Genomic DNA, 20604 nt, shown 5'->3' on the forward strand with positions numbered 1-20604 from the left:
GCCCTGCTGGGCTACACAAAGTGTAGGAATAACGCTCTTTCAGAGCAGACTTCAGTTCAGGTCCTGGCTTTTTTGTGATGTCCTATGGAGACATCTCCTACTGCTTCCTCGGAGCCACAGGGGAAGCAAAGCAAATGTCCTGGGGATTTTGGGTTCCTCTCCTCTGGCAGAGGAACTGCCCCCCTCTGCTCAAGCAGCTGTGGGTGCCCGTGGCAGCCTGCTAAGGAGTGTATCTGTTCCTGACAGATGTCCTGGACAGACATGTGCCTTGGAGATTGCAGGAAGAAGGTGGTACAGAACAAAGACGACACAAATTCAAGAATTATTTCCTGAGTAACGGGAACTGCAACTCTACGCTGCATGGATATATGTAGGTACTGGTTTGCATCACTAAACGCCGTTGCTCTTTGCTAGCAATCTCCTATCTGCTGGTTTCCTAGAAAGAGAAGACTTTAGGTGTAAGTGCCTCACTGCTCTGTCTGAGGCACAAACCCTCCAACTAACCTGCAGGGAGGGCGCCGGGATTTCTTGCAGCTTTGGGCTGCCTGAAGGATGGAAGCACCCACCCAGCCTTGCTGTGCACGGCCCCATTGTGAGCAGAGGAGTAAAGCACAGCCCCACACCCTGGTGCAGTAAATGTCTGGCTACTGAGCACTACAGTGGCTTTCTGACTAGGTCATTTGCTGCAAGGGGTTTGGTAATGCAATATAAAGTGCATGCCTTGACTTGAGAGCATTTACAGAGCATCTCGCCCTTACCTCTGCATTAACCCATACTTTATAGAACCAGATGGGGCTGAACTACCCTTGGCTTGCAGCTACTGACTCCTCCACATCACTCAGTTACTCAAATTACACTGCTGCTTCCTTCGAGATAACAGGCAAGACGGTACATTTCGAGCACCGTGCCTTTGAGACGTAGGCTTATAAATATCTGAGATATGAGCCTGTATCTGCCAATGCTGCCTTAGACCAGCTTCAGCAGGGAAAAACTAACTAGTTCTGAAGTTAACCTTTGCTGTCCAAGTAGCTCCTGAGTGGAGGTCTGAGGATGTCTTCAAGCAGAGCAGCATCTCCCATCTCCTCTTACTTGGCACCTGTCTATAGCCTTGTTAACCTGTTTGCAGTGCATGCACGCACAGCGTAGGTGAGATCCTCATTGCTACTTGAGATGTGCTTGTGAAAACAAGATTTGGGCCTTTTCCCTTGCCTTACCAGTGCACGTCTTCTGGTCCTCTTGAAGCCGATAGCCAAAGTTACAGGCACAGATGGGGCCAGAGCTGGTGTGGTGGCACGTATGGGAACAGCCACCGTTGTTGGCTTCGCAGCTGTTCACGATCTCCATTTCTATCCCTGGAAAAGGCACACTGGTCAGGATCCCGCGGCGCGCGCCCCACCCGCCGGCTGGCCGCTGCCTTCCCTGGGCGCTGCGCGCGAGCGGGCGCCCGCACAGCAGCTCCCAGCTGAGCCCCTTGCACGTGCGCTGCTGCGTGCGCGGCCCTGCTGAGGAGAAGCGCGATCTGCAGCGGGGAAAGGATGAAAACAGCTCTGCACAGAGGCCGCTGCTGGGCTGGGAAGTGATGCATAACAATAAGCCGATGGATCCCAGGCAACGCCCCACGTAGCCTCTTAGGGACAGGCTCGCGGAGCAGGCTCTGGACAATCTCTGAGACGAACCAGACTGCAGACAAAACTGCTCCCATGCCTGACAAGCTGCAGTATGTGCTGCCAACCAAAAGTTGGCTCAGTCTTCCCAAGCACAGAGCTGTTCTCATGCCAGCTAGAAATGGGAGCAGCTCGATACAGCTAACTATGGAAACATCCAGATGCCTACAGCTAGAAATGTTCGTTACTGACATGTCAAAAATGGTAGGCGCAAACATCACTAGCAGCCATATATCTTCTTAGCTTGGCAAAGTTTACGTAAACTTCAGTCTAGTTAATTGAGCTTTCTGAAACTAAAAGGAACTTGCACCATGCAGCTTTGACTCACGACAATTTCTGCCTACAAGAACATTTTTGAGTTTTTTTTAGTGTGTTCAGACCCAAGGAGGACGAAAGAAGGGGAGCTCGATGCTTCCCAACGGATCTGTGCATGTCACAAATAAAAGCTGTGCCATGGTGGATGACTATCTTCCCGATTTCACAACGTGAATATAGTCCCTCTACTTTTGCTTTTCTTCTTAATGCAAAACCTTGATTGTTCTTGCATTAATAAAACTTGCTAAAAGGGGCAGGGGAAAACCTTGTTCATACAAGAAGGCTACTTAGTTCTATAGCTGGCACCTTAGTTCTAGAGTTGGCACCAAAGTAGAGGTATTGTCAAGGGTTATGGCAATGTGTCACAATGACTAGAGGAGCCATGTCAGAACATGAGTGGGCTTGTGCTTCCACTGTCCCTGCTGTCAAAAGTGACCTTTCAGGGCTGGCATCTCTTACCAGGGGCTTACCTGGAAAACCAAGACTTGAGCAGCAACAAAACTAATTCTTTTGTGACCCATGGGCCAGCTAGCTGGAGCCATAAAGGGTAATCTTCCCTGCTGCATAGTCACAGTGCTAGATGAGGAGGTAGCCAAGACTTATTAGGCATAGACCTGGCTTCCTAATCCAGTCCTCTGTAAGCCTTGGGTGTCTTCACCCCAACAGCCGAAGGTAAATGTGCAGCTGCACATGAAACTGAGCTGCAGGATATTTTTTTTTTTACAGAATACGCAGTGAGAGATAAACCCTGTTCCTAGGAAGAAAGGTGTGTACATGCTTAGGCTCTTAAATAGCGTGTCACCAGTCTGGTTCTTCATGGAGCTCTGTTTGATGCCTTTCAAGACCCATTTATGGTCTGTGAAGCCTTACCCTCATAGCCTTGGCAGGCTCCCAGTAACACCAGCTGCTGGCACTGGCTGTCATTTGTAAGGGGGCTGCTAGTGCTAAATGCTGGTGGCTCCACTTTGGACTATTCCTGCTGATGTGCGTTAGCTGAACGGAGACGTACGGACAATCTGGTCCATTCTGGCATAGTAGTGTTTATTTCTTGATGGGAGCAGATGCAATCACTTCATTAGCGCAATTCCTTCTTCAGTTACACATCTGCAGCTGACTGAACTCATCCAATGAAGTCCCCAAGAGCAGAACTTGGCCTATTTGGAGCCAAACGGCTCCAAATAAATTACCTAAACCAGCAAAAGCGGCTTTGTGGTACATTTAAAGATCAGACAATTTTATTTTTTTTTTTTTAATCTTAGTGGGAGAGTAAACAGCCCCAAACCTGCTTGTGAAATTCTTCAACGAAGATTGCTACAGCTTGGCCCCGCCAGTTCACAGCAGCTGGTGCACAGACACGTGCCTGCAGCAGCAGAGCCACCCCCCGTCCCCGCCCGAGGTGGGGGTCTGCGCGCAGTACTCACGGTAGCATCGCCTGCCGTCCGCCCCCAGCTCGTAGCCCGGGTTACAGGTGCACCGAAAGGAGCCGCGAGTGTTGAGACACTGGTGCGCACACGCGGCTGGGCCAGTCAGACACTCGTTCACGTCTGCAAGAGACGAGCCATCAATAAGCAAAGCGGGCTGAGCTGTCAATGTTCTTTCAAAGGGACGACCGTTACTATCTGCACGTTTTTCCACTGGTTTCTTGCACCCTGAATTCTTCACTGGGGTCCAGGCCAACAAAGAGATGGAGTTAAGAGTTCAGGATTACTGTAAAGCTTCCTAGGAAACTGGATCACATGGAACTCGAGTGTTGCTCCAGCCAAGCTGAGCAGGGCTCTCGGACAGATGGCAACCGAGTGCTTTCATGCCACCCCCTGGAAGGCTTGTGCATCACCCTGTTACCTTCACAGATGCTGACAGTTACCACGACTGAGCGCTACCCCACCCCGTGGGACACAGTTGTCTCTCCCCGCGAAAGCGCTGTCGCAGGCGGCTCACCTTCGCAGGCCTTGCTGTCAGGCGCCAGCCGGTAGCCAGGGTGGCACTCGCAGCGGGCTGTGCCGCGGTGGTTGTGGCACCGGTGCATGCAGCCCCCGTTCCTGTCGGCGCAGGGGTTCCTCACTGCGGGCCAAAGCAGAAGGGCAGGGTGATTTCAGACTAATCCTGGCTCTGACTGGCATTATGCCTCTGGCAGAACAGAGCATCAAGCAGTTACACCTGGCAAAACAGTCTGCAATCCGGGAATGACCATCCTCCACCAGACAGAAAATCTCTGCCAGTGCTCTCTTTACTGCTCCATCCAGGCAGGAGGATTCACACGGTGTGAGATCCTGCAAAAGGCAGGCACTAATCCGAGTAAAACCTTTCCAGCTGAAGCTTGGCCCAGGCATGTCCCTCTACAGAGACGACAGAGCAAGTGCTGAGCAAATTTGCTTCAAGTGCTCCTGTCGAGAGGGTTGCCAATCTCTCACCTGCTCCATGACCTGGACGGATGCTACAAAACCCTACCGACTGCTGCACTTTTTAATACTCCAGTTGTTCCTTTTCCCTTAGCAACTTCACTTCCCTCCTCCTCCTTCTTGAATGCCAACTGCTATGAATGAGGAGATTAAACTTTTACTCTACATCCCCTTCAGCTTCTCTCCCTCCTGCAGCCGGGAGCAGGTCAGCCAGAAAGCTGTCTGCAAGCAGAGGGAGAAGATCCCGTCCCGCTGCGACACGCGGCTGTTCCTCCACTTTCTCGAAGTGCGTGCCTTCATACAATTTTGTTTTTGTGGGCTACGCTCCTTCAGCTCTTCCTAGCCTTTCAGAATAAGCTGCAGAATATGCCCACGACAAAACATGCAGAGTTTTTACTGGAGAGAAACACCCCAGTCTGATCTATTTGACATCTGAGCGTGCAAGTGCACGTTCCCTATTGCCCCCAGCTCCCACGGTAAAAAAAGGCCAAAGCAAAGCTCGGCTGCCCAGGCGCGCGCGAGGGGACTCACAGACGCAGCGTTTGCCGTCTTCCCGCAGCTGGTAGTTGTGCCGGCACTGGCACCGGTGCTGCGCCAGCGTCACCTGCACGCAGTCGTGTTCGCAGCCGCCGTTGTTCAGGGCACACGTGTTCACAGCTACGAGGCAAAGGGACAGAAAGTTCATCGCAAAAATAACGGCGCCTGGACGAGTCTCTTGCACAGGGCCAGGGCAAATGGCACACACCCAGCGCTGCTAACGAGAATTTAAAATTGGGGCATACTCGGCCTGTGCTGAAGCGAGATGTTTGTGGCAAAACTCATCAGGCAGCCGTGGGCTGAACGTGAGCTGTCGCTGCAAAGCTCGGTGCCTGAGAGAGGCCACCCACCGCTGCGCCCCAGCGGGACCCGGGGCAGACCCCTCGCGGTGGGGGCCCTTTTCTTTGAAGGCGAGGTTGACTCAACAGTGTCAGGCAGCAGCTTAAAATCGCTCTTTTCTACAGCAGGAGTTCCCAGCAGCTTTCCTGGGAGGCAAGACCAGGGCGTGGGGGTCCGGGCTATGTCCTCTGCAGGAGGGAAGCTTCCTAACAAGCATCAGCCCTCTCCTCTCCGAAGGGTGCCCGTGTCAGCGAGCAGGCTTCTCACACTGGGTTATTGCTGAAATTCTCGTTATTTTGTTCAAAGGCAGTCACTGCAGGTGCAATGCCGCAGCTAGTTCAGCTTAATTACTGCTCAGAGAGGGCTGCACTCGGGCACATTCAGGTTTTCCTGTAAAAAAACTAAGTGGAAAACTAAGTTTCTGGCTCCAAGCTATGCAAAAGACACTGATGCCACAGGGCAAGGCTCAGCAGGTACCACCAGTTCTTCTGGGGACATTTAAGGAAAAATGATTTAGGATGCATCCTGAGTAACAACCCTCAGCTCGGGGCTTTGACCAGGACATTTCTACAGGCAAGTCCGGCCGCGTGTGCTGGCCAGTGACCGGTGCTGTCAGCAGCAGGCGCCGAGCCGGAGCACAGGGAGATATGCTGGCGGGAGCTGCGACTTCATCTGAAGTGCAGGCGGGATGGGGAATTGAGATTCCCGACTGGTGTTCCTGGCTGTGCCACGGCGTTTCTGGGTGGCCTTGCGCAAGGCGCTTTCCTGCCCAAAGGATTTCAAAGAGTCAGAAAACAGAAGATTTTGCCTAGGCTACGGCAGAAAACAGATCTTATGACCTCACATGTGGACTAACTTCTCTGTACAAGCTTGCTATCATTAATCAGCCTCAAAATAACCTTCTCCTCCTGCCTCTTTGTTCTTATAATCTGGGATTTCTCTGCAGGACAAGCAACAGAAGTGTGATGTCTAACTGGAGGTGTGCACACCTTGCAAGCGGGCAGAGTTTTCCTGCTTATTTTTCCTAGGATGCAGCTGTCCGGGACCACTGACCTTGTATCCAGGAGAAATTTGAGCTAGAAAACAAAGCAGGGAAGGACTCTCAGGAGTGGGATTCCCAGGCTCTGGTAGATAAGCCATCTTGGGGTAATTACATGCCTCCAAAGTGATGAAAGTCCCCTCTTAGACCATTGCATGTCTCCTGCGTGAGCCTACCTCAAACAGAGACTACTCCAAAGTGAGATGTCCCTCTGGGGAACTGGGAAATTGTCCTTTAAAATCTGTTCTCCCTCTCAGGAGACACGGAAGTGCACGAAACGCACAACATGCTGCGCATCGAAGCTGTGTGGGTGCGATACGGCTGGATGGACACCCAGAGCCGGTTTCCATAAGCAGAATGATACGATGGGTTGTGGTCTCACACGTTTCTAACTTATTTTTCAAGCTCCAGAATGAACTAATGTGCTGACTCTGAGGAATCCTATAAGAAAGCCAAAAATATCGCTAATGAAAAACATCTCTCCGCAAGCTAATTCAGGTAATCACAGTGCCCTCAGCCTCGAAGCAGCGAGCCTGGAAAGCACATGCTGGTAAAAGCCTCTGCTTTTAACGAGGTCTCTGAATCCCAAGGGAAGTTGGGTCTGTCCCACACCCGCGCTGGTGCCAGCACGCTGCACTGGGTGGGTGTGCAGCAGGGCTGTGCCAGGACCTCGTCCGAGTGTTCTAAAGAGCATTTTTCTATAGGCAAAGTATGGGAAGTTATTTGATTAAGCCTCTCCTGTATATTAGTGAAAACCAAATATGTGGCAGAGGAGGAAAATAAAAGGCAATACCGTTTATTCTTTTTTTTTTTTTCCTCCTGCAAACAGTTCCCCTGCAAAAAACATACCTTGTCTCAGAGCTGAGGAGCTCTCTCATTTCAGACTTTTAAAAACTAAGTTCCTGTTATATGCCTCTAATTAACCAAACAACATTTGGGGGCATAAAAGCGACTTAATAGGGTGGAAGCATTGCCATACACAACATGTGGCTGGAGCAAGAACCATCCGTTTATGCAAGTTGTGCTGACATGGTTTCCTTTAATCCATTTGGAAGGAAACAGAAATACTCTGCGTTCCTGAAAAGTTATGGGTCAGAGTTACAGTGCTCACGCTTTAGCAGAGATGGGTGGTCATTTTAAAATATTCTGATATATTAAAGTGTTTAATAACATATATTCAAAAATAGCCATAAATAACGTGCTTGTTGGAGTGCTTTTATTAAAAGGAAGCAAAATTATGCCAAAGCCTGCCAAAACATTCCTTCATATGGGAAAAGCACTGGGCCAATGTATAACAAGCCAATGCATCTTACGTCTGAAATAACCTCCCAGTGTGCAGTTATTTCTATGACTGTGCAGTCTAAATAACCGCCCTCCTTGTGTATCTCTACATGACAGCTTTTCAGAGTGGAAAAAACCCTAAAGTCCAGGTTGGTTTTTATCATGCAACATTTAAGCAGACTGAAATCCCGTAAGGCTGGGTACAGCAGACATTCCAAAGGCGTTATTGCTAGGCACAAGATCAGCCTGTCTCTCTCTGGGTACCCGCCCCGTGCCAGCCACGTGGTGATGGAGCTTTGCCACGGCGGAGGAAACTTCAGGAGCTCGACACGTGGCAACGCTTGGCCACCGCGAGCAGGAGATGGTCACCAACGGAAGGGACACGCGGTCCCTTCCAGCGACCCGTGGCCGAGGTGTTTAAGTGCAACCGGGTGCCAGAACCGCTTACGCGGATCTTAACCGACGCCGTGGGCAGACCTCTAGGAGGACGTCAAAGGTGAAGCAGCGAGAGCACGGGGGCCCTGCAGAGCGTTTTCTTTCCTCTGGTGTTTCTTCTAGTACAGCCTGTTCGCTGGCAAATGCGCTCTTCCCGACTAAGAACCCCATCTGAGCCTCCCCGCTCTGCGACTGCACACGATGACGAAGGGGCCGGCGCACGCTGCCGCCTCAGCCACGGCGGGTACGTTCCAGACCGCTCCGGGTAATGGGAACCAGGAATCCTCCTCGGCCAAGAGACTCCTGCACGGGGCTGTACGGGGCTCGGAAGCTACAGAGCACCGGTGGCACAGGCCCGATGCAACGAGCAAAGCCGCCGCGTCACGCGGAGCCACCCACGGTGCAGTGACGGGCAGGGTGCTGGTGCAGCACCGCCGTTTTGCTAAGACACAAACTAATTCAGTTTAGGACTTGGAAATCGTAAGACAAAACAAATGAAACACGTTAAAATTGGTTTGGGTGTCTTTCCATCAAAGCAAGGGCCTTCTAATTCTGGGTCTCCTTAGCTGGCTTCTCGCAGAGTAACAGCCAGCAGACCTCACTGCTGGCCTTGATTTAATTACTGCTGGGGTTTTTTTTTGCTGTTTACAGAATGACTCTAAAAATATTTCCATTCCCAGATGCTTTTCCTAGCTTAACATTTCTGTGACAACGTTGCCAAATCCAGTGTCATCTTGTACATCAGGCAGCTTTTTGTAATTAAAGCTCAGACAGATTTTCCACAGATGATGTTTCATCGTCTGCGAGAGGGACGTTACTTCCACCCCTTCTGCCTGAAGGGACTGCTGAAAGATGCTAGCTCCTACCTTCTGACCCTCTCAGGCCCGGGAGACGGATAAAAAAGGGATGAAAAGGACGTTGTTACTACTGGTTGCACGTGGGAAGCGGGTCTGCGAGGTAGCAGCCGAACGCAGGCGTCAATTTAATAACTGAGCTCCCCGAGCTCTGCACCCCCCAGCTGACCTTCACGAACTGGGAAGCCCGTAGCTACACTGGGAGCCGAGCAGTGCCCCGCACCCAGCCCAGGGGCCGGTAGCCACGCCGCATTGTTGGCGTTCGCTCCCTCTCGTCTCCCCCCAGAGCCCCGCGCAGAGGCGCGCTCGGCAGCGCTGGAGGCGCGCGTGGGCTCAGCTGCCTTGTCCCCGAGAGCGGCCCTCGCGCCGCAGCGACGCGGGAACCCCCCGCCGGGTCTGACTCGGGCCCTTCCACTCCGACTTCTCCTCTCCCCCACCCGTATCACCTTTCCTTTGGATCCAAGCGTTTTGCCATCAGCAGCAGCGGGCTAATGCTTTAAAAGGAACCGCCAGCAGCTGTACCTAGAAGCGAGCACGGCATTCCTTTTGGCAGCATCACACAAAACCATCGATTCAAAGAAACGGAGGAGAAACGTGCCACTGGGCAGAGAACAGGTCAAATTTTCTAAAGCGTGCGAGCTGTCTGTGCAACACACGCAAACTGAAAACATCTACAAAGTACGGACGGACGATTACCCTCCGTGAGCATAGCTCAAGCCCCCACAAAGTCCTTCTGTTCACTCTATAAATTGCTGCTATATTTGAGATTTCTTCATTCGGAGTACTCTTAATATAAATAGGGATACACCATGTAATCCCCAACTGATTTATTCTAACCTCAGACAATTTCCAGAAACATGCTCTATGTTAATCCAGACCATCTCTCTGCTCTCCAGGCCAACAAAAGCAATTGGCTCAGATTAAATTCTTTGCCTCGGACTGGATTTCATCCCCCCCCTGAAACAGCGGAGAAGGACCTGAAGATGTCAGCTTCCTGCCTCCCGCCCATGTGGTTCTGATAAAGAACGAGGTAATTTCAGGACGTCCAATGACTCTTTTTGTTCTGTTCCACTTTCAGTAGAAACGCCTGCTCTTCTCCTCCCTCCCTTCTGTATTAAAACCACCAGTGACTTGCTGCATTTGACCAACAAAGACACAACAAAAGAACTTGTGCAACGCAGCCGCAGGTGACCCGAAGCCTCAGCAGTGGCCGGGAGCTGCTTCAGGACGCGGGAAGGTGGCTGTCAGCCCTGCTCCGCGCTCTCCTGAGCCGCAGCCGCCAGCGCGGTGCCGGGCACAGGTCAGCCCTGCGGAGCTGCCCCGGCCTCGCCGGGACGCAGCCGCGGCCGGCTCCCGACACCCCGGCTTCCTCGCCGTGCCGCTGGAAGCTCGGCCTCGGCTGGGAGCTTGTGTTCCCCCCTCTGCAGCCCAGGAATCGCTGCCAGGCTGCTGGAGCCCCTCGCTCTGCTGAGGATTGATAAGGGCAGAGGTAGCTCTGGTGAAGGAAGGAGTCCCGAGGGGACACCGGGAGCCTGCTGTCGCCGACCACCCTTCATTCTCCAGGCAGTGTCAAAGACGAGATTTAAGAATCCCCTCCCGGACTGTGCCTAGAGCCAAGCTCTCCCTATGCTGTAAAGGCACCAACACCCTCAAAGAAAAATTATTTTAAAGGCAAAACCTTTCTTCCAATCCTGCAAAACACAAGTGCGAACCTAAACGGCTGTTTACAGGGAACTGCAACACGCTTCATAGGAAACTGCTTCTAAAGGTGCCTCAGCAACTTCCAAAGACTTTCGCAGATTTTTCCCTGCGTTGTGCCTTGTCTTTCAGCTGCAATACTAACCACAAAGATGCAGACCACTACCAGGGGTGCAAAGCCATCAAAAGAAAGCAGCAAAAGATTTTTATCTGTTTTCCAACTCTTTGATGCCTTCAGGAGCAAAATAGGCTTTGACTTTCCATCGCAAGCTTGGAGTAATAGTTCAGCCAGAGGGTGGGAAAGGACCGATGACCCCTGAGTCCACGCCAAGAGCTGAGCTCCTCGCCGGGTCCTGCGCTCCCGGGGTTAACAGCCACCAGCCTCCGCAGGGGAACTCCGGGAGGACTCGCTGGAGGCAGGGCTGCCACTGATTGCAGCCCTTGTGGGGTTTGTGGGGATCGGAAAACATTTAAAGAATTAGATCATTTTGGTTGGAAAAGACCTTTAAGATGATCAGATCTGTGGTTTTAGAGACCTTAACTAGAAACTTCAGGGCAGTTGTCTTTTCCTGTCTCCAGAATGCTTCCTGGTCTGCATTGCTGCTCACTGGGGCTGCCAGCAGCTTCCTAAAGCCCATCTCTGCGCCTGACCCTGCAAGCCTCCCCGCAGCCTCGGCCCTCATCCCCAGCAGCAGCTTCTGGAGCAGAGGGGGGTGGATGGGAGACCCTCGCTGTCCCCAGTTCTCTTTATTCCTAGCCTATTCCTTTTATTTAGTGTCAATTTTTTTTCCTGTTTTTGCAGCAGTGAATCTTACCTCTCCAGCAAAATTAGAGGATTTCCCAACCTGAAGAGAAACACAGCTTTTATCAGTTAACCCGTCAGAACCACGCAGACAAAAAGAAAAAAGTCTTGGATAGAGTCAAGTCAGTGCCTGAAACTTCACAAGAGTGAAGAAACGTGGCTCGGGTCCTCCACGGCTTCTTGCTACCTTCAGCCTGAGAAAGCAGCTGCCGGGCACTGCACCATCCCCGCTCTGTTCCTCGCCACGGAGGTCCCTTGCCCAGACAAACACGCCTCCGACCCGCGCAGCACCACGCTGCAGCTCCGGCTTTGCCATACCCCACCACCGGTGCCGGGAAAGCACTCCTGACACTGGGAAACTGAAGAGCGAAGGGAGGGCACGTCGAGCGAAGCCTCCTGCCTTCGCTGCTGCTGCCGGCACGCTGCCCCTGCCCCGCGAGCGCTGCCTGCCATTCTTGTCAAGAACGCGGGCTTAATAAAAACCGTGTGATTTCCAAGATCAAGTTGGAGCAAAGCCTCTGACTTCGCAGCGTAAATATTTATGCAGGGCGAGCACTAAAGGAAAGAACCACTTGCACGTACTCGTGAAAACACCACAGAAAGCGAGTGCGCGCTCAAGGGCCCGGGATTCCTGCGAAGGGACCCACGGGACCGCACGCCGCTGCCAGGCTCACCCGGGGGACAGCATCCCCTCAGCGGCCTCCCCGCTGTCACCAGCCGAGGTGCTTCCCTTGCCTGGGCTCTGTTTTGGGGTGGGCTTGCTCCAAGGGCACCAACAGCCTCTATTTACATGAATCAGAGCTGTGTAAACCCAACCCCGTCCCTGCTGTGCCGCGGGGAGGACAGCTGCTGGGCCGCGGCACCGAGACCCACCGTATAGAGCCCGTAGGGGCAGAAAGCTGCGCACGGGGAACGTGCGCCAAACGGGGCGGCCGTGGCACGTGGGCACCCGTGGCACAAGGCAACCTTACGTCTGCGGGTACCCAGCGGGCACCCATAAACACCAGCAGGGGAGTACCCTCTCAGTCTGTGCTCTGCTCTGAGCTGTGACAACAGAAAGATGTTTATTTTCACCCCTCTGCACAACTGGCTCAATAGGTTACCAGAGCGCCGCTACGAGGGTGTGATATCTACACACTATTTCTGTCACAAAGGTGTAAAGGACAAAAGCCACCAGTCCTGAAGCGAGAAGGCCAGATTTTTAGGTCTGCTCTGTTGTTATTTTAGAACCACTATTGGACAATTACGTAGCGAGAGTTTTTACTCGCCCTGCCTGGTCTGCATCTACTTTCCCGCACACACTGTGGCTCGCAGGGGTACAGGCACCGCTGAACTCACGGCAGGTCCTGCCAGCTCCGCTCCCCAGAGCTTCCAGAAACTGCCCGAGTTACTCCCGTAGCAGATCAGGTTTCATGAATAGAGACCCCTTAATTTTGGCGGATGAATTCCAACATTACGGCAAATACTGGCTCAGAAGTTTAATGCAAAGCAGGTTTGCGGCGCTCAGCACGGAGCAGGGAAGCCCTGCCTGCCCGGGTCCCGGCACACAGGCTCTGCACATCGCGGCCACGCGAGCAGGTAAGCCTGCAGAAGGGAGGCAAAGGATAGAAATTGCTTTTTAACACATGATTCCTCCCTGTAGTGATCCCTTTTATACTTTCTCTGGAAATTGCTTCACCTCCTGGGGCTGTCCCTGCTGAGCACACTCCTCACTGCAGTTCGTCTCATGTTTTATCCTATGGGGCAGAGGAGGCAGAACCACCGTGCGCCACAAAACAGGGAACTACATATTGCAAAGACCATCATTAGGTGACAGACCACACGCACACTTACAGGCACAACCATGACACAAGTTTACACGCTCAGTGCTAGAGCAGCGGGCTGGGAACGATGGGCTTTTCTCTTAATTTTTGAGCCTTTTGCTTCTGGATTTTTCCAGCAGAATACAGGGCACTGAGTGAACCTGCACCCCAAGCATACATCTCACTGCTCTTCTTAGAGCTTCGTCATGTAGGGGGGCAGTTGGGGAAAGGTGTGCCGTTTGTGCTGCTCTGGGCACGGTGGGTACCTCTTCCTTAGATGGCTTTTTTTTCTGCTCACATCACCATTCCCAACTGGAACACACAGGCACACACATTTTTAGCAAACTCTGGAATGTGTCTATATTCTGAGAAAAAAACCAACAGTAAATAGCCTTTGTAATACCATCGTCCAGGAATCCTTTCCAATTGTACGAAAATATCCCTCGAAAAATGTGTCAAATAAAGCTGTGAGGGAGAAGCAGTTTAATAAAAACAACAGCAGCAGCAGATGCTGGAAGGCAGACTCCAAGCTCCACCCCGGTATCTCTGAGCCTCTAGTTTGGGGCAGGCAAACAACAGTATTTCAAGAAATTGGCCCAGAAATCAACGGCAAGCCAGACCTGGCATCTGAATTGTGATGTCTGGACACGCACCATCCAAGCGGCCGCATGACCAGCATCCCAGGGAAGAGGGTTTTGAGATGACTATGGCCACAGTTCCGCCCACAGCCGTGCTTATTCTCACCGGCCTGTCCCACCTAGTGCCTACCAGGCGGACTGAGGAAACTGTTGAGGTAAAAATGCAGACTGACTTGATCCTCTTCATAATCTAGTTTACATGTTAGTTCTGAAAACGCCGTATCTGACACACCCTGTTATCAAAAGCAGAAGCACCAAAGCACTGAGAGTTACTTCTCATAAACTCAGGAACTGCAGAGAAGTCGAAATCGTACACGTCCAGACTGAAGAACGGCAAGGGTTATGAACCCAGTGACAGAAACACGTTAGGGAAGACTACCAGGATCCTGAGGAACAAAGGAACACGCAATCCATCACCGTCACCTCAAATTCCCTGCACAGAGGACGGACGCGAGTGGGTAAGCCAATGCACCCACGGTTTGGTACGATGCCATGCCTTTACAGGTAGGAAAAGGCTATGAAGAATTAGAGATTCTCAAGAAATTCAAAACTGTGACTTACCAATGCAGGTCCTGCCATCTGTGTGCAGGCGAAAGCCTGGCTTGCACTCACAATAATAAGATCCAAGGGTGTTCACACATTTGTGCTGGCAGCCCCCATTGTGGACCTGGCACTCGTCAACATCTGCAAAGGAAGAGGGAAAAGAGGGGAAAAATTCAGAGGAGTGGGCATGATGGCATGAGAGTCAGGATTATTTATCCTCTGTCGACTGACGACAGATTTGAGGAACGAATGCAGAGGGACCAAGACTGCCATTTCATTATGCTTAATCAGTTGAGCTATTTAAGAAATTTCAAGGACAAGCGTGCCTTTGGCAAAAAGAAAAAGCATCTTATCTGTCAACTGGCATAAACCGTCCTCCATCTTGTTCACCTTGCAACGGCCACTTTTCCCATTCTCTCTAAGATTATGGATGAATTGATATCTTACACTTCCTTACTCTTGATGGGTTGAAAACAGGCTGGGCTGGTCCACGGGTTACTTCCAGGAGCGGTGGGAGCAAACACCTAACGTTAGAGAGGAGCGTGGGGGAAGGATGCGAAGCAGCACAGGCCGACGCCTCAGCGCCGCAGCCGTTCCCATCCTGCTGAGCCGGCCTCAGCCTCTGGCAGCACAGAAACTGGCTGCCACCGAGCCCAGCCACGCGCCAAAAAGGCGAGAGGCTTTCCCGTCACGCTTCTCATCTCAGTGCCTTGCAAAGCATTTAGCACACTTCACACCGCTGATGCCCAGAGCTCACTCAGCCTGCTCTGAATGCAGCAACATCTGGGGTATCTGGTGATAAGCTCTGCTCAGAATTGCTATGCATCGCTGGAGGTGAGAAAGAAAACACATTAATACCTGGAGAAAGTGATTACAATGGATTGGTGCGTGATTATACAACACTTAAGAACATGATTAAATCCAACTGGACCCTCAAATATAAAGGGCAGAATGCAAAGGGTACGACTGACCGCAGCCCCCCAGCCCTCTCCTCCCAGCCCCACGACCGGAGCGCGCAGCTCCTGAGGCAGCTGTTCCTGCAACAAGGGGATCCACTCGGCCAGCAAAACCACACATGTCCGCTCCTATGGGTAAAACTACAGGCCCTGGAATAAAAGGCATTCGCTGAGCCAGGAAAATCTTCTGCCAAGCGCTGAGTGATCTTGCAAGAGCTGCAATGGGAACCAGCCTGTGAGTTCTTGGTAAAAAAACCCTGTCACGTTTTATTGTCAAAGCTTCAAAACCAGGGCGGTAGCCGGCCGTGCGTTACGGAAAGGGAGAGTCATTCCTGTTTCACAGACCTAAAATTGCCTTTAAGCGCTGGGAACAACTTCCAGAACTAAAAAGGTTTGGAGCGCCCCGTTACATGGTGCTAACTAAGATGCGTATCAGAGGCCTGTCAGAGGCAATTTCAAGTTTCTGAGACATAAGACTCCTTCATATGGCTGTAATTAGAAATAACAGAGATGTTCGCGGATAGAGCCGCGCAGCTCCTTAACTCCTGCCATTTGTGCGCGCGCACATACATGTCCACTGCCTTTCAGACTGGAAGGGATCAAAGCTCGCTGGTCAGGTGGGGGAACCGGGTCACGTTCACGCTCACAACACAACAGCCAGCCAGCAATTCCTTTTTCCATGGAGAGAAAACTTCAGTAGCTTGGGGTCTATTAGCGCTTCTTCGCATTTTTTGCACGTCGTGAAGCCGACGCAGAGCGATTTCCCGCCGGCAGCGGGTCACGCGAGCAGCAGGACGATGCTGAGCATCGAACCAGCACCGTTTCACCCACGACTGTTACTAATAAGATAAAGAAACGTTTCCGCAGTGAATCACAGCAGGGCGTTGCCGCTGCCGGCGCCTTCGCGAGCCAGCGGTGCACAAACCTGCTCGAGCCTCGCCCTTGCCCAGCGCCCGCGCTGCGCTCCCCTGCCCGGAGCATCGCCCCGCTCCCCGCTCCCTCTGCTCGCTGGTTCTCGCCTGGCTGCGGCTGCAGCGCGCGCTGGGGAGGCAAAGTGCATCGAAAACCGCAGGGAAAGGAGAAATGCAACCCCGACCGAAGCCATCACTCACATTTTATAGATTAATGTTACCTTAATCAGAGGCATTGCCATCAAAATCAGTGTGCAAATGGACCGGGTCAGGGAAGAAAGGGGAAGCAAAGTGGGAAAGGCGATGCTTGTTTGAGCTACGCGGTAATACTAAAAAAAATGATTGTTTTCTCAGAGTAGTTTTCATCAGAAGGTTTCTCACCGCTTAAAAAGTTAAAACCTGAGGATCAGAGCACGTGAAAATGGCCCTCTGCCCTTTCTGCCCTGGCGATGTCCAGGGAACCCACAATCTCGACTTCGGACGTCCTGCTGCAGCAGCCGCAGGAGGCTCCTTCAGAGCTCCTCACTCAGCTGCAGTCTGCCTTAACCCAGTAATTTCTGTAGTGCCAAGGCTTTGCTCATTCCATGGACTGTAGATTCCTCCTCTGGGCATTTTAGAAGGTTTTGGTATTTTCTTCCTGTTTTTTTTCAAGTCACTTAATTTTTAAGGAAAGGAAAATGAATAGATTTTTGAGGCGAAACATAAGCTCCAAGTGATGCTCTCCAAAGAGCAACCCAAATCCAAACCAGCTTTTCAGGGGGGAAAAAAAATGCTGTGGCATGAAGCTGGGATGCCTGTCAATACAGCCTAGCTCAAATTAAATCATTTTCCCCTGCGAAGGCTTTACACAGCTTGGATGCCACAGAGCCCCTGATGCATCCACGACTCATGCAGGAGGGCAGCAGCAAGCTCCTCGGGAGCAACACCGGAGCGTGCATCCTCCCAAGCCCTTCCTCTGGCAGCCCCCGACCCCGCAGCTCCCCAGCGTCCCCACGAAGCTGGAACTCGGGTGCTCAGGCCTGACGCCTCCGAGAGGAGGCTGCCCATCGCTCACTGGAAGGAGGACGGCACCTCCCGCCCTCGGCGTGGGGGCACGAGGGAAAGACACTGGTCTTCCCACAGCTGCCCAGGGCCAGAAGAAAGGCGACATCCCCAGCCTGCCTGGCTGAAGCACGGCCAGCCCTGGGCACTGTGGTGAACAACGGCGGCCGTGTCTCCCAAAGAGCTGCCGGGAGCCTGGGCACGGCTTCCCAGCAGGGCAGAGCTGGGCCACGCTTCATTCTTTGCATTTCTGCTACTTCTCCTTTTATTTTAAGAACGAATAATACACAGAATTGGCTCTATTCAGATCAAGAACAGGAAAAATAGGGTTTAGGAAGATTCTGGACAGAGTAATAAAGTTTTTTGGCCTGAATTTAAATGACCATTCCACTGCTTCCCTTCGACTCTAATCTGAAACCATGGAGAATTTACTGTCCAAAAAAGTTAGCGATGTGTTGAATAAACTTCTTCCTTCCACCCCATTACTCACGCTCAGTAATTATACATCTCCTCTCCAACTGTCTCTTCTTCCCCCTTTGTATTTCTCACCCTCTAAATCTCTGCAACCGCAGAGGGCTGTCCCCACCCCAGAGCCCCCCCATCCCCATCCCACCTTGCCCTGGGGAAGCTGCCAGTCCTTCCTCACACCCCGGCTCTGCTCCGGCCGCAGAAACGCCCATCGCTGTCCCCGCTGCCCGCTCCCCACATAACCCCCCACTTCCCAGTTTCCCTTCCAGAGCCTCCTGACCTCCTTCAGCAGGGACAGAGAGGGGGCAGGTCCAGTGGCCACCCCCAGCAGCGGCAGCGCCATCTCCGACCTGCCCGGGCGCGCTCAAGGCTCACCAGCGAGCGATTCACCCGGGAATACAAACCGTGAGGCAGCAGGAGCTGCCGCCCAGGGCCAGGACAGAGCACTGCTGCGAGGGGTCACGTTGCCCTCGGTGCACGTCTTGGCAGGACAAAGACCCGAAAACCTACGTGACTCTTTGCGAGATGCGGTTTGTGGCACGCCAAGGTTATTTTCCTATTGGAGAGCTGACAAAATCTGCTTGAAATTACTATACCAAAGAGAGAAAATTAGAAGCATACAGGCAACCGAGCAACCCAGAGCCGCGCCAGGCTGGAGCGTGCCAAGCCCACGTGCCTGCGTGCTCCGCCGTGCTGGCACGGAGGGGGCAGCGGATACCGGCCGAAGCCCACCGAGGCAGGCATGAAAACCAAACGCTGCAAGAGCCCGGGAGTGGGACTTGGCTTTTGGGTAGGGAAACGTCCCCGCTGCGTGAGGAAACCGGAGTTCACGTCCTCACTCACTCGAGAAACAGCTGATGCTCTCGTCAGCCTCTTCCCCGAACAGAAACAATCCATCGGACCTCAGATACCAGCTACATGGACCAACAGGGGTGACGCTGTAATCAAATGTAGGGAAGATGAACGCAAGACCGAAAAAAAGAAGGGGGTGCGAGGAGATGACGTTGGTTACGTGCACTCCCTGTCCACGCACAGGTCCTTCGAGAAGAACCATATGATTTATCTCCAACAAGAGCTCCGTGTCAGAGGAAAGAAAGTGGCAACAGCGGCTCTGCAAATTACTAAATATTTGGTACAGAGGCAGTTTATCTCCTCCGAAAGGCTGAGGAGGAGGAGACAGATCCCAGCTGGAAGCACAGGCAGCAGATACACTGCTAAGGTTCGCTCTGCCTGGCCAAACAGCAGTGCCAGGCTCTAATCCCTGCGGCAATTAGCCTGGATTACAGAGCAGGGCTGCAGGGAAAAGGTTAATTAAAACCCATCAAGATGAGCATGTGTGGGATTTAGCGACTTTATCTTTCCGGTACCAGTTTGTTGAAGCCAATTCAGCAATTTTAAGAAGTAAAAAGAGTGGAAGGAGACGAACCAGTAGAGCAGCATGCTGGGTGGCCGAACCTGCCCGCTCCCGGGCAGAGGAGCAGCAGGACGGCTGCTGCCCTGCACCGCAGACACGGATTAGAAACTCGGGCGCCGGGATGCATTAGAGGGAAAAGCCCCTGTGCATTGCTTCGTGCCTTGCATGCATTGCACAGCCCCTAGCGCGAACAACCGGGAGGCATCGGTGGCCCCGTTACTCCACGCTCCCCGTGCAGACAGGACTCGGCAACAGCAAGACCCAACAGTGCCAGGAAGACATGGGAGAGGACGATGCCTTATCCCCCCTCTGCTAACCTGGCAGCCTTCCCCTCCTCCAGGCCGAGGACTAAGGGTACCTGCCTCAGGCTGGTCTCGGCTTGGAATCCGAGTGACTTGGCTGAGGAGAGAAGAAAGGTCATTTGGGGTGGTCAAAATGCCTCCACACCCTCAGTTTTCATCTTGTTGTAAACCAGGCATTTGGGAAAGCCTTGAAGCCTCACAAAGAGCTCCACAGAGTTCTTCGGGCTGGCGCTCCCTCCGCTGCAGCCGCTCCTAGGCAGAAGGTGGGAGATGCCTGTAGCTTCCCCACGCTACCTGTGCTGTCCTCAACGGCGGCAGTTTCCAAAGGCACTTCAGGAACAGACGCAGTGCTTTTACAACGAGCTGATGAAGTGAAAACGTACCAGGGAGCTGCTTTGCCTCAGCCACTTGCTTTGTCCTCAGCTCACCTTTTCCTGCCTTCACGCGCAGCAGCTGGGAGAGTCGCCCAGCTCTCACTTGTGCTCACGTTTCTGTCTCCGGACGGTGCCGGTAATGAGGTGTTCCTCAGAGCGGAGCAGAGGTGCACGTAACAACAAGCAGGCAGCCGCCTCTTGACTTGCTGCTACTCTCACCCACGCAAACCTTCTTCGGTAGCTTTGTTTTACCCCGCTTCTCTGTGCGGGGTGTCGTGTCAACCAGATGTACCTGTGCAGAGGCACGTCGCCTTGGTCCCTGCGCCGTGCCGTGGAAGCTGTCCGCACAGAGGTGAGCACCGACACGTACCTGGCAACAGCACCGAGTGATGGAAATGCAGGTCGCTACTGAAGGAGCTAATGGAAACCACACGACCGAACAAAAGCGACCAGCTACGCTCTGTGCTGGTTTCTGACATACTTTAGAGAATCACAGAGAGAATATCGCGGTACCAGCTCTGCTTCACCGTGACAGTTTAACGCGAGTCCCCAGCAGAGCACAATGGTCTCTCCTGTAAAGGTCAGCTGTGCAAGAACTGCAATTAGCCACTGCGCTGGCACACGGGTCCAACAGAGCGCTGTTTGTACGCAGAAGGCATTTTAAGGCACTCAAGACCTCAATGAAACACGGCTATTACACAACACACCTCTTCCTTCTCCGTTCATACAATAAAACTGCCAAGGAACCGCCGCGGCGGCAGCTCGCTGTGCTGGCTTTGCTCTCGCAGCTGC

General features: G+C 52.7%; 1 protein-coding gene across 1 annotated transcript in view; it reads right to left on the reverse strand.

The window, feature by feature from the left end:
* The window catches only part of MEGF6 (multiple EGF like domains 6), a 96637-nt gene that overhangs the window by 23581 nt on the left and 52452 nt on the right, over positions 1-20604 (reverse strand). The window contains exons 6-10 of the mRNA XM_086476042.1: positions 14365-14487; positions 4910-5035; positions 3918-4040; positions 3401-3523; positions 1215-1352 (exon numbers count right to left, since the gene is read on the reverse strand). Of these exons, the coding sequence (XP_086332168.1) occupies positions 1215-1352; positions 3401-3523; positions 3918-4040; positions 4910-5035; positions 14365-14487 (633 nt within the window). The remainder of the gene's footprint in view (positions 1-1214; positions 1353-3400; positions 3524-3917; positions 4041-4909; positions 5036-14364; positions 14488-20604) is intronic.

Source organism: Leptosomus discolor, chromosome 20 (assembly GCF_034619465.1).
Source record: "Leptosomus discolor isolate bLepDis1 chromosome 20, bLepDis1.hap2, whole genome shotgun sequence".
Classification (NCBI taxonomy): domain Eukaryota; kingdom Metazoa; phylum Chordata; class Aves; order Leptosomiformes; family Leptosomidae; genus Leptosomus; species Leptosomus discolor.